We start from the raw sequence: 14,488 nt of genomic DNA, 5'->3' as shown, positions 1-14,488 counted from the left end.
GTTGTGGTTGTGTCACTGTTGCAGTTGTGTTGTGGTTGTGTCACTGTTGTGTCGCTGTTGCAGTTGTGTTGTGGTTGTGTCACTGTTGTGTCGCTGTTGGACTGCAGTTGTGTTGCTGTTGTGACACTGTTCTGTTGTGGTTGTGTCGCTGTTGTGTTGCGGTTGTGTCGCTGTTAGGCTGCAGTTGTGTTGCGGTTGTGTCGCTTTTAGGCTGCAGTTGTGTTGCGGTTGTGTCGCTGTTAGGCTGCAGTTGTGTTGCGGTTGTGTCGCTGTTAGGCTGCAGTTGTGTTGTGGTTGTGTCGCTGTTGTGTTGCTGTTGTGTCACCATTGTGTTGTGGTTGTGTCACTGTTGTGTTGTGGTTGTGTCACTGTTGTGTTGCTGTTGTGTCACCATTGTGTTGTGGTTGTGTCACTGTTGTGTCGCTGTTCCGTTGTGTTGCTGTTGTGCTGCTGTTGTGTTGTAGTTGTGTCACTGTTAGGCTGCAGTTGTGTTGTGGTTGTGTCACTGTTGTGTCATTCTTCAGTTGCTGTTGTGTTTTGGTTGTGTCGCTGTTGTGTTTTGGTTGTGTCACCATTGTGTTGCTGTTGTGTCACCATTGTGTTGTGGTTGTGTCACTGTTGTGTCGCTGTTACGTTGTGTTGCTGTTGTGCTGCTGTTGTGTTGTAGTTGTGTCGCTGTTAGGCTGCAGTTGTGCTGCTGTTGTGTTGCAGTTGTGTCACTGTTGTGTTGCTGTTGTGGCAGTGATAACCTTGTTCTTAGTGTGCCTGTGTAGATTCTGTACATGCTGATCTGGTAATGAGTTCTTCATGTCATTCCGCTAATAGAAGTGTCTGGTTTGTGCTCCCGCCTGTGTGCATGCTGCGTGATCGGCGTGTGTAATGCCTAGTCTCAGACTTGATTAGCTGCCTCCACGTTTAGGAAGCACTGACGGTTCTTAATTTGAGCAAATTTGATTTCTGCCTTAATGAGTTTTGTGTTAAATAAATCAAGACTCTGTCTTGGCTGAAGTGTGCCAGCCTGTCTCAGTGCACTTGGAGCATCATCATCACACACACCGATCCACCCACCCATCCCCTCACCCATCCCCACACCCAACCATCCACACACACACGCACACATCCCCTCACCCATCCACACACCCAACCATCCACACACACACGCACACATCCCCTCTCCCATCCCAACACCCAACCATCCACACACACACGCACACATCCCCTCACCCATCCACACACCCAACCATCCACACACACACGCACACATCCCCTCTCCCATCCCCACACCCAACCATCCACACACACACGCACACATCCTCTCACCCATCCACACACCCAACCATCCACACACTAACGCACACATCCCCTCTCCCATCCCCACACCCAACCATCCACACACACACGCACACATCCCCTCACCCATCCACACACCCAACCATCCACACACACACGCACACATCCCCTTTCCCATCCCCACACCCAACCATCCACACACACACGCACACATCCCCTCACCCATCCACACACCCAACCATCCACACACACACGCACACATCCCCTCTCCCATCCACACACCCAACCATCCACACACACACGCACACATCCCCTCACCCATCCACACACCCAACCATCAACACGCACACACACACATCCACACACCACACCGATCCCCCCACATCCACACACACAAACACACACCCAACCATCCACACATGCATGCACACACATCCACACACCGATCCACCCACCCATCCCCTCACCCATCCACACACCCAACCATCCACACACACACGCACACACACACACACACACACACACACACACACACCGATCCACCCACCCATCCCCTCACCCATCCACACCCAACCATCCACACACCCAACCATCCACACACGCACGCACACACACACACACACACACACATCCACACACCGATCCACTCACCCATCCACACACCCAACCATCCACACACCACACACCGATCCACCCACCCATCCCCTCACCCATCCACACACCCAACCATCCACGCACACACACACGCACGCACGCACGCACACACACACACACATCCACACACCACACACCGATCCACCCACCCATCCACACACCCAACCATCCACACACCACACACCGATCCACCCACCCATCCCCTCACCCATCCACACACCCAACCATCCACACACACACACACACACACACACACACCACACACCACACACCGATCCACCCACCCATCCCCTCACCCATCCACCCACCCAACCATCCACACACACGCATGCACACACATCACACACCACACACCGATCCACCCACCCATCCCCTCACCCATCCACACACCCAACCATCCACACACGCACACACACATCCACACACCACACACCACACACCGATCCACCCACCCATCCCCTCACCCATCCACACACCCAACCATCCACACACGCATGCACGCATGCACACACATCCACACACATCCACACACCGATCCACCCACCCATCCCCTCACCCATCCACCCACCCAACCATCCACACACACGCACGCACACACATCACACACCACACACCGATCCACCCACCCATCCCCTCACCCATCCACACACCCAACCATCCACACACGCACACACACATCCACACACCACACACCACACACCGATCCACCCACCCATCCCCTCACCCATCCACACACCCAACCATCCACACACGCACACACACACAGACACACAGACACACACATCCACACACCACACACCGATCCACCCACCCATCCCCTCACCCATCCACACACCCAACCATCCACACACGCACGCACACACACACACACACCACACACCGATCCACCCACCCATCCCCTCACCCATCCACACACCCAACCATCGACACACGCACACACACACACACACACACACACACACACACACACACACACACACACACACACACACACACACACACCACACACCGATCCACTCACCCATCCCCTCACCCATCCACACACCCAACCATCCACACACGCACGCACACACACACACGCACGCACGCACACACACACACACACACACACACACACACACCACACACCGATCCACCCACCCATCCCCTCACCCATCCACACACCCAACCATCCACACGCACACACACACACACACACACACACACACACACACACACACACACACACATCGATCCACCCACCCATCCCCTCACCCATCCACACACCCAACCATCCACACGCACGCACGCACGCACACACCGATCCACCCACATCCACACACACAAACACACACCCACATATGCACGCACGCACACACATCCACACACACAAACACACACACATCCAGACACACGCACCCTCAAAGAAGTGTCTGGGTTTAGGCTCTCAATTGTTTGCTGCAAGAGACAATAAAATGGATTAGAATTCAGGATCTGTGATTTGGTTGACTGCGTGTCATCACAACAGCATGGATCGTTGCTCATAATATCAATCACTGGTTTTTCAAATCAAGACTCAATTACAGGCAGCTGTGATATAGTTGGAATAATGATAATAAATGCTCATGATATCAACCACTTGTTTGCCTGGTCCAGACTTGATGTTTTGCAGGCAGCTGGAGGGGGCCTGCCTGTGATTTAAAACAACAAACAACAAACAAAAGTTAGCCTCAGAGCCGATTCCAGCATCTTACCTACCCGTGAAGGGGGGGGTACAATAGGTCTTCAGCAACCCATGCTTGTCGTAAAAGGCGACTATGCTTGTTGTAAGAGGCAACCAATGGGATCGGGTGGTCAGGCTTGCTGACTCGGTTGATGCATGTCATCGATCCCAATTGCGTGGATTGATGCTCATGATGTCAATAACTGGATTGACTCGATTATTCACAGACCGCCGTCATATAGCTGGAATATTGCTGAGTGCTGCGTAAACAACAAACAAACAAACAAAACAGCATCTCACCCATGTGTTGTTGTTGCAGCGCTGAAGACTGCCTACGATGAGAAGTCCCTGTTTCCCCGGTACATCCTGGACTATGAGAAACGCTTCCACGAGATGAGGAGAAACCCATCCCAGGTGACCATCTCCTGTAAATCACTCGGTTAACAGAAACTGTAGGGTCAATGAATTTCTGTTACTGTATTCGACGTAATAAGCGCCCAGGGCGCTCTCAAAATTACAAATAGGAGGCTCTTATTAGAATATTATTTTGGTGAAAAACAACAGGGTTGAAAGATCGTAAATTTCGTGGTTTAAGCTGACAGCCTGAAATGTTTATATACGACATATATTTTTCCAGAATCTAATTGCCCATGATTAAGAATGCATATAACACACGTATTATACACGAATAAATATGTCTTGTGTACATTGATCAATCGGAAGGGGTGCTAATTGGGATTGTTCACTAGCCAATATATTGGAAAATATCGCCGTGGGCGCTTATTAGAGCATGGCGCTTATTATGTCGAATACGGTATTAAAAAAATATCATCCAAAACTGGCATCCACAGAAGATGTCGCTGGGTAAGAACAAGATTTTTGGATGGATTTGGTTAATAAATAAGAACAGTACATTGTTTTATCACACCTCCATGTCAGAGCGATGAGACCGATTGGTTCAAGTGATCTATGTATACCGCCTGGGAGGGAAATAAATTTCTGAGCGGGAGAATAAATCCCTTATACCCCACCATGAAGAAGACAGTCTGCACGTGGATTTCTGAGCAGGAGAATAATTCCCTTATACCCCACCATGAAGAAGACAGTCTGAACGTGGATTTCTGAGTGGGAGACTAAATCGCTTGTACCCTGCCTCGAACAAAAAGCTTCACGCTTTTGCCGAATTAATGAAGGTCACGTCACATAGCACAAGTTAACCTCAGCTCAAGTGAATAGATGTTTTCTATTAATTTTGAATTTTTGTTGAATAACATGTCGGTAAGATAAATTCATTGTAGCAGTATCATGAGGGGTATCATCTTCCCGAGGCAAGAGAGTCAATTGACTATAAAAGTCCAGTTTCCACCCTTGCTGAACTAGGCTGGTATTATGGAGTTACATTTTGGCTGGACTAATGAGTCTATGCATAGTCCAATCAAAATCGCGCAGTCGATTGCAGGATTTGCAAAGCATGTGCACCGCCAACTCATTGCCAGCAGATATTATCCAAATGTTTTCATGTTTTTAGTCAAGGTGCACACGTGATTTGATGCATTTTGCGATGTAAGACCCCTTTTATCAAAATATAGATCTTGATTGTCGATCAGATCTAACTGACCGGGCCCCACCATTTTGTGTGAAGCAAACGCAAGTGGTATGAGAGGTGGAATCTGATTGGTCAATAGGAGAGGCTTAGAAGGGATATAACTGGTAAAAGCCACTGGTGGCGCTATGATCGAGCCCAGTAATTCCAGCCAAGTTCGGCAAGGGTGGAAACTGGACTTTTAAAGTCAGTTAACTCCCTTGCCTCGGGAAGATGGATGGGTATATATGGTTCTATGAGTGCCTCTTTAGGTTTTATAGCACTCGGTTCCGGCTCGGGGTATAAAACCTTATGCGGGACACAAAACTACTTGTACCCCTCGTAATACTGCTGCAACTTACTGTAAATCTTGAAATCAACGCGAGCGTGAATTAAGTGCGAAAAATGCGAGTGGTCTTTGCTCGCATCATTTAACATCGCATTTATATCAACAGTAAGACATTTTGGATAGCAGAAATACCAACTTAGACATACGCTGAAACTATGTATTCAGCATCACTGTTTATTGACCAGCACTTGTGTAACAAGTATATAAACAATGTCATTCAAACACATCCCATGAATTGTCACTGCTGGGGTCAAGACAAGAGTTCTACTCACTTATCACACCTGCATCACTGATCACACCTGCAAGTCCAGACAGACGCCAGCCACGCAACACGGTGTCTTTGTTCTTTGCGACTGCGTCAAAGGCCAACATGAGCCAGCGCTCATGTATTGTTTTAGCGGAAGTACTTTACTCAGAGCTTATAAGCGGTGCTATTTGGTGTGTGATTGGATTAATGTAAGGTTGGATTAAGGTGATAATTCTCCTGTAAACCTGACTGAGGACATCTTTAGATATAAATCAACTGATGCTTGAGAGGAGGGGGGTCGCATTCATATTGAGTCGCATTTTTGGCTAGGGGCCAGTTGTCGCATTCTTTTGGAGACGCATTAATTTCACGATTTACAGTATTTTGATTGACAAGCAGGGGGTGTTCCCTTTCTTCGTTGACATACTTTGAATTTGATTCATTTCGGTTAAAATCTTACTGGGACAAAAAAAATAGTTTGGTCGCGGCACCTTGTAGGAGATTCTAAATCTTAATTTGATAATAAGATGAGTGAATGAGTGAGTTGGGTTTAATGCCGCATTTAACATTATTACAGTCATATCGCGGCGTGTCAGCTTAATGTCGGAGGAAAGCCCGAAGTGATGCAGGTCTCGGATGTTTACCACTTCGGTGAAACCCACGAGCTCGGGTATGGTGCTGACAAACCTAGAAACATAATCGGGGCAAACCGGGATTCGAACCCACAAATCATAGGTTTCTGGCGTGCCCAAGGGTCGCAACTCTGCACAGCGAATCGCAGCGCCTTAGACGACTGGGCCACCTGTGCCCCCAATAATAAGATGAAGATTGTCAGTTAGGAAATAAGGACTTTTACATAAATGATACAAAATTGGAGGCACAGTCCCAGTTGTGGTTAGGTGCGGTCGGGTAGCCTAGTGGTTAAAGCGTTCGCTCGTCACGCCGAAGACCCGTGTTCGAATCCCGACATGGGTACAATGTGTGAAGCCCATTTCTGGTGTCCCCCGCCGTGATATTGCTGGAATATTGCTAAAAGCGGCGTAAAACCAAACTCACTCACTCACTCAATTGTGGTTGTGTTTAGTTGTGTTTAGTTGTGTTTAGTTACTGTAGCTCACCTTACCCTTTCCAGGTCAACCACAGGGTGCTGCGCACCAACTTCCAGACAATCGGAGTCGGCATGGGACAGATGGCCAAGCAATCACCGCGGAAGAGTAAAGGTCAACGGTTAAAACCCCTGCAGACACGGAAGAGTTCGGTCAGTGTCAGCGTCCACGACTGAAGCTTGTCCACAGTCACAGAAGTCCTCCTGAAGATGTTGTGTTAACTGGGGTTTATCATCAGGTATCGAGCATTCTGTGCCACACCTAGGTTCAACATGTCAGCCTGTGTTTTTCAAGGGGTGTAGTTAAAGCGTTGTAGTTAAAGCGTTCGCTCGTCACGCTGAAGACCCGGGTTCGGTTCCCAACATGGGTACAATGTGTGAAGCCCATTTCTGGTGTCCCATGCTGTGATAGTTGGAATATTGCTAAAAACGGCGTAAAACCATACTCTCTCTCACTGTGTTTTTATGTCATACCTGGGTGTCTTCTCGGCTAGAAAACAGAATACTGGATAACTTCTGCCATATGCACAAGCTTTTTAAGCTGCCTTGCTAAAATAACAGGGTTCAACAGCTTCATCCCCCAATTTTTGAGGGGCGGTCGGGTAGCCTAGTGGTTAAAGCTTTCGCTCATCACACCTAAGATCGGGTTCGATTCCAGACATGGGTACAATGTGTAAAGCCCATTTCTGGTCTCCCCTGCTGTGACATTGCTGGAATATTGCTATAAGCCGTGTAAAACCATACTCTCTATCATCCCCCTATTTTATAATTAGTCATGCTGTTGTTATTAGCACCATGAGACAAACATGGGTATACAATATTCTGTAGGTGTATCGTCTCTTTGCAATACAGGCTGGTCGGGTAGCCTAGTGGTTAAAGCGTTCACTCGTCACACTGAAGATCCAGGTTTGATTCCCGACATGGGTACAATGTGTGAAGCCCATTTCTGGTGTCCCCCGCCATGATATTGCTGGAATATTGCTAAAAGCGGCGTAAAACCATACTCACTTTGCAATACAAGGAGGTGCATGGCCCAGTTGCTGCTTGGCTTCGTGTGGAGTTACATCCCTTAGGCATACCAGGATCTGATGACTGATTCTGATTCTTGGTTTGTCAGCTCATGGGTTTCATCAAATGTCGGGTACCCTGACATGAAGGGATACGACTGAAATGGTGTTTATGCAGAGTTTGATCCATATAACAATAATAAAAAAATAATCCCCTATAAAAAATCTAATATTTTTTGTGGTGGTGACATGTCCGTGTTCGGTCCCCACCTATTATACAATTCTGAGTTGGAGGTCACCAGCAACTATGGTGGTCGTAAGAGGGTACAATTTGGGGGGGGGCTCAGTGAGCTGGTCGATTGGGTGTCATTGTCCCCCGATGACGTTGATCGTTACTCACAATAATCATCACTGGATTGTCTGGTCTGGTCTGACATCAAATGGCTGAAATATTGTCGAGTGCAGCGTTAAACAACAACAAACACAAACCCGTCCAGCCCAAATTCAAAAGTGAAGTTTTTTCACAATCTCATTAAAATCAGACCTTAGTCCTCGCTATTGCTAATTAAAGATCTGAAGACATCCCATTAGGGGTTACGTCAGAACAACCTTTCATCCGACCAATCAGAGCGTCACTTACCAGATCATGAAAGTGACAGTCGGAATGTGATTTCTAATCATACAACCTCGAAAATTTGTCAAGATCTGTTTCGAAGCGTAGTCGCCAATTTGAAATTAGTGCCGTAGACCACGAGAAAGGTGCCTTCTGATTGGTAATTCCATTTGTCGGTCGAAGTTTGCACAAGGTCGGTCTGACGTGACCCGTAATGGGATGTCCTCAGATCTTTGTTTAGCGGTAGCAAGAACTAAGATCTGATTTTAATGAGATTGAGTATTTTTTTAACCTATTTTTTTATTTGTCTGTGATATTTTGTGTGATATTTGTCTTTTGACAATGTATATACTTTTTACTGTAAATATATGTATGCATTTTATATATCTAGATGATATGCCAGAGTCAGAACTGTGAGCCATGTAATGAGTGATTTATTGTATGAAATAAACTTCAGTCAGTGAGATTATGCATATTGTTCTCTATGGCAATGAAGTCAGGGGCACAGGGACACAGGGGCACAGCGACACAGGGGTACAGGGGCACAGCAACGCATGGAAACAGGGGCACAGGGACAAAGGGACACAGGAGCACAGCAACGCATGGAAACAGGGGCACAGGGACACAGGGGCACAGCAACGCATGGAAACAGGGGCACAGGGACAAAGGGGCACAGCAACGCATGGAAACAGGGGCACAGGGACACAGCAACGCATGGAAACAGGGGCACAGGGACACAGCAACGCAGGGGCACAGGGACACAGGGGCACAGGGACACAGCAACGCATGGAAACAGGGACACAGGGGCACAGCAACGCATGGAAACGGGCACAGGGACACAGGGGCACAGCAACGCATGGAAACAGGGGCACAGGGACAAAGGGACACAGCAACGCATGGAAACAGAGGCACAGGGACACAGGGGCACAGCAACGCATGGAAACAGGGACACAGGGACAAAGGGACACAGCAACGCATGGAAACAGGGGCACAGGGACACAGGGGCACAGCAACGCATGGAAACAGGGGCACAGGGGCACAGGGACACAGGGGCACAGGGACACAGGGGCACAGCAACGCATGAAAACAGGGGCACAGGGACAAAGGGGCACAGCAACGCATGGAAACAGGGACACAGGGGCACAGCAACGCATGGAAACAGGGGCACAGGGGCACAGGGACACAGGGGCACAGGGACACAGGGGCACAGCAACGCATGAAAACAGGGGCACAGGGACAAAGGGACACAGCAACGCATGGAAACAGGGACACAGGGGCACAGCAACGCATGGAAACAGGGGCACAGGGGCACAGGGACACAGGGGCACAGGGACACAGGGGCACAGCAACGCATGAAAACAGGGGCACAGGGACAAAGGGGCACAGCAACGCATGGAAACAGGGACACAGGGGCACAGCAACGCATGGAAACAGGGACACAGGGGCACAGCAACGCATGGAAACAGGGGCACAGGGGCACAGGGACACAGGGGCACAGCAACGCATGGAAACAGGGGCACAGGGACACAGGGGCACAGCAACACATGGAAACAGGGGCACAGGGACACAGGGGCATGGGCACAGCAACGCATGGAAACAGGGGCACAGGGGCACAGCAACGCATGGGCACAGGGGCACAGCAGCGCATGGAAACAGGGGCTCAGGGACACAGGGGCTCAGCGATACAGGGGTACAGCGACACGGGGACAGCAATACAGGGGCACAGCGACACGAGGGCACAGCGACAGGGGCACAGGACACAGCGAAACGGGCACAGCGAAACAGGGGCACAGCAACACAGGGACACAGCGAAACGGGCACAGCAACACAGGGACACAGCGAAACAGGGGCACAGTAAAAAACAGGCACAGCGACACAGGGGCACAGCAACACAGGGGCATGGGGGGCATGGTACTCTAGGGCACTGCAATTTGTTACATCCCTTGGGCACGCTAGAAACCTATAATCGTGGATACAAATCCCGGTTTCACCCTGATTATGTTTCTAGGTTTGTCAGCACCATACCCGTGCTCGGGGGTTTCACCGAAGTGGTAAACGTCTGAGACCTGCATCACTTCAGGCTTTCCTCCCACATTAAGCTGATATAACTGGAATACTGTTCAAAACGACGTAAAAACTCACCCACTCCAGTGAAACTTTGTTAATCCAGAAACCCATACAATTACTCCTTGAAATGATTATTAGCTCACCAGGTCTGAAGGACCAAGGTGAGGTTATGCCATACCGTGGCGTCGTCGTCTGTCCGTCTGTAGTCTGTCCGTCGTCCGTACATCAACAATTTATTCAAATGATTTCTTCTTCTGAACCACTAATTGGAAATTAACGAAATTTGACTGGAAGCATCCCTAGATGGTGGGGATTCAAAATTGTACAAATGGTGAGGGGCGGGGCTAAAAAGGGTAATTTGGCAATATTGCTTTGAACCATTTTTTCTCTGGAAGTAAGAGATGGACATCAATCATATTTGGTTGGAAGTATTCCCATGGCCTGAGGGGCGGGGCCAAAAAGAGTTTATAACTTGGGCAGAGTGGAAGCAATGAATTCTAGCGGTCGATTTTTTCATCTTGCCATTCTATGCTCATGCAACTTCGCGGATTGTTTACAGCCGTAGTTGATCCGAGACAACGCGACTGTTGCATGGTGTCAAACTTACAAGAAAAGTGAATGTTGAGGAAACAGCCACACGTAGATATTACTTTCCGTTTCGTGGTCAGATATAACCAACAAATACGTAAACAAAAATCTGTAAACTGCAACTTACTGGCTGTCACAACCACAGCCTCGTGGTTAAAGCGTTCGCTCGTCACGCCGAAGACCCGGGTTCGAATCCTGACATGGGTAAAATGTGTGAAGTCCATATCTGGTGTCCCCTGCCGTGTTATTGCTGGAATATTGCTAAAAGCAGCGTAAAACCATACTCACTCACTCACTCACTAGAAGCAGGGTGAGGTGAGATGAAATGGGGTTTGACGTCGCGTCCAAAATTATTGCACTTCTATAGCGACGTGCATGTATGTGTGTGTGTTTGTGTGGCTGCTTGTACTAGTCCAGACTGATGCCGATTTATAGTGCTAGCTCACTGAGATACCATGCCGCAGTTTAACATGAATACCTCACTCAGACACAGTATACTGACTCCGAGCCGACCAGTCCTTGTTTTAGCCCCTTAATGCCGAGCGCCAGACAGGGTTACAACAAGTACCATCTTTTATCGTCTTTTGGTATGACGCGGCTGGGGATTGAACCCCGGACCTTTCACTCTCTGGGCGGACGCGCTGCCACTAGACCACGGAGGCGGTCAGTATACAGTATACTGACTCCAAACCGACCAGTCCTTGGTTTATGCCCTTGATGCCAAGTGCCATCTTTTAACATCATCGTATGACACGGCCAGGATCCAACCAACTCTCACCAGGCAGATGCTCTAAACGTGAGCAAAAACGTTCAATAATCACCTCGAAAAATAAGCAAAACTGACACTCGAGGAAATCGAAAATAATTCTGTCAAAGACAAGATCTGTAAATTAACAACAAAACATTCATCAATTCATATTACTTTATTTTGAACTTTAAGTGTTTTCACTGGCAAAAATTGTACATTGCAAGGGCAGGTAATTATTCTAGCTAAAAGTTTGCATACCACAAAACTAAGAAAACAGGCAATCTGTCCAGGCAGCGTCCTGTACACAGCTGAAATCTCCTACAGCCGTTATGCTCTAGCTAAACAGGTCAAAAAACATCTAAAGCACTTCTAAAAGAGAATAAATTAATACATATCACAGTTGATTGGGGAAAGACAGATATTATTATACAATATACTCTCAAGTAGGAACAACTGGGAATAGGCACTTAAAACAGAAAACAGATGAATCTAAGAACTAAATATCCTGTATACTGGAGAAAATATGTGTCAAATATGTGGAGGGACTTCGCCCTGCTCCTCTTAGTGCTCGGCTTCTGAGATATCTTAACATTAATCTTAGACCTGATTGCTGAGATATCTTAAGACTAGTCTTGGCACCTGACATATCTTAGCGTGAGCGTGAGCCCTGGCTTTTAAACATGTTAATCTTAGACCTGATTGCTAAGATATCTTAAGACTAGTCTTGGCACCTGACATATCTTAGTGTGAGCGTGAGCCCTGGCTTTTAAACATGTTAATCTTAGACCTGATTGCTAAGATATCTTAAGACTAGTCTTGGCACCTGACATATCTTAGCGTGAGCGTGAGCCCTGGCTTTTAAACATGTTAATCTTAGACCTGATTGCTAAGATATCTTAAGACTAGTCTTGGCACCTGACATATCTTAGCGTGAGCGTGAGCCCTGGCTTTTAAACATGTTAATCTTAGACCTGATTGCTAAGATATCTTAAGACTAGTCTTGGCACCTGACATATCTTAGTGTGAGCCCTGGCTTCTAAGATATCTTAACATTAAACATGTTAATCTTAGACCTGATTGCTAAGATATCTTGAGACTAGTCTTGGCTCCTGATATATCTTAGTGAGAGCCCTGGCTTCTAAGATATCTTAACATTAAACATGTTAATCTTAGACCTGATTGCTAAGATATCTTAAGACTAGTCTTGGCACCTGACATATCTTAGTGTGAGCCCTGGCTTCTAAGATATCTTAACATTAAACATGTTAATCTTAGACCTGATTGCTAAGATATCTTGAGACTAGTCTTGGCTCCTGATATATCTTAGTGAGAGCCCTGGCTTCTGAGATATCTTAACATTAAACATGTTAATCTTAGACCTGATTGCTAAGATATCTTAAGACTAGTCTTGGCACCTGACATATCTTAGCGTGAGCCCTGGCTGCTAAGATAGCTCAGTAGCAATAACTAACACTAAGATATGTTAATGCTAGACCCAACTAGAGAGATATCTTCGTGCTAGCCAGCCTACTAAGATATCTTAATGCCCTTCATGCTGCTGAGGTATGTTAATGCCCATACTAAGATTTCTTAATTCTTGAAAGATATCTAAAATCTGGCCTGGCCGCTAAGATATACCGTATTCGACGTAAGAAGCGCCCAGGGCGCTCTCAAAATTAGAAATAGGGGGCTCTTATTAGAATATTATTTTGGTGAAAAAAACAGAGTTGAAAGATAAATTTCGTGGTTTATGCTGACGGCCACCTGTTTATATACGACAGATATATTTTTCCAGAATTTAATTTCCCATAATTAAGGGTGCATATAACACTTGAGTGCGTATTATACACGAATAAATAAGTCTTGCGTATATCGATCAATCGGAAGGGGTGCTAATTGGGATTGTTCACTTGCCAATATATTAGCAAATATCGCCATGGGTGCTTATTAGATCGGGGCGCTTATTACGTCGAATACGGTATTGATGCTAGTCTTCACTTCCTAGATATTATTTGCTCCACTGATGTACCAGTGCATCATGGTATCAAACTAGGAACTACTATATATACAACTCAAAACAAGTTAGGGAACACCCACTAGCCATGACAGGGGTACTATAGTCATATAGAAGAGTGAGTGAGTGAGTTGGGTTTTACGCTGCTTTTAACAGTATTCAAGATATATCGCGGCGTGTCAGCTTAATGTGGGAGGAAAGCCCGAAGTGATGCAGGTCTCAGACGTTTACCACTTCGGTGAAACCCACGAGCACGGGTAACATAATCGGGGCGAACCGGGATTCGAACCCACAATCATAGGTTTCTGGCGTGTCCAGGGGACGCAACTCTGCACAGACGCCTTAGACGACTGGGCCACCCGTGCCCCCGTAGAGGCAGAGAAATAGTGATGGTCTGTAAAGCATTGTGATGCAATTTCATGGAAGCCAGTTTGGGATGATAAAGTCAAAATATAAATGCAGGGTCAATATTTGACACGACAATGTTTCTCCCAATGAACGACCAGGAAATGTGACAAATTT

The 14,488-nt window shown here is 47.3% G+C and overlaps 1 protein-coding gene and 1 long non-coding RNA gene across 3 annotated transcripts in view; one reads left to right on the top strand and one right to left on the bottom strand.

Moving 5' to 3' along the window:
* Positions 1-9,015, top strand: part of LOC124112903 (WD repeat-containing protein 49-like) — a 143,845-nt gene extending 134,830 nt beyond the window's left edge. For both annotated transcript variants that reach the window (XM_048395691.1, XM_048395690.1), the window contains 2 exons: positions 3,966-4,060; positions 6,957-9,015. In XM_048395691.1, the coding sequence (XP_048251648.1) occupies positions 3,966-4,060; positions 6,957-7,106 (245 nt within the window). In that variant the 3' untranslated portion in view covers positions 7,107-9,015. The remainder of the gene's footprint in view (positions 1-3,965; positions 4,061-6,956) is intronic.
* A 3,097-nt stretch (positions 9,016-12,112) lies between these two features.
* On the bottom strand, positions 12,113-13,708 carry LOC124142073. Its single transcript, XR_007220696.1, has 2 exons — positions 13,128-13,708; positions 12,113-12,923 (listed from the first exon to the last, which is right to left on the bottom strand). It is a non-coding gene; the product is annotated as an uncharacterized LOC124142073 (long non-coding RNA).
* Between the last annotated feature and the right edge of the window lie 780 nt (positions 13,709-14,488).

The sequence above is a fragment of the Haliotis rufescens genome, unplaced genomic scaffold (genome assembly GCF_023055435.1).
Source record: "Haliotis rufescens isolate VD_foot unplaced genomic scaffold, xgHalRufe1.0.p SCAF_14, whole genome shotgun sequence".
In the NCBI taxonomy this organism is placed as follows: domain Eukaryota; kingdom Metazoa; phylum Mollusca; class Gastropoda; order Lepetellida; family Haliotidae; genus Haliotis; species Haliotis rufescens.
Note: the sequence above shows the minus strand (reverse complement) of the source record. Positions and strands in the feature narration are given on the sequence as shown.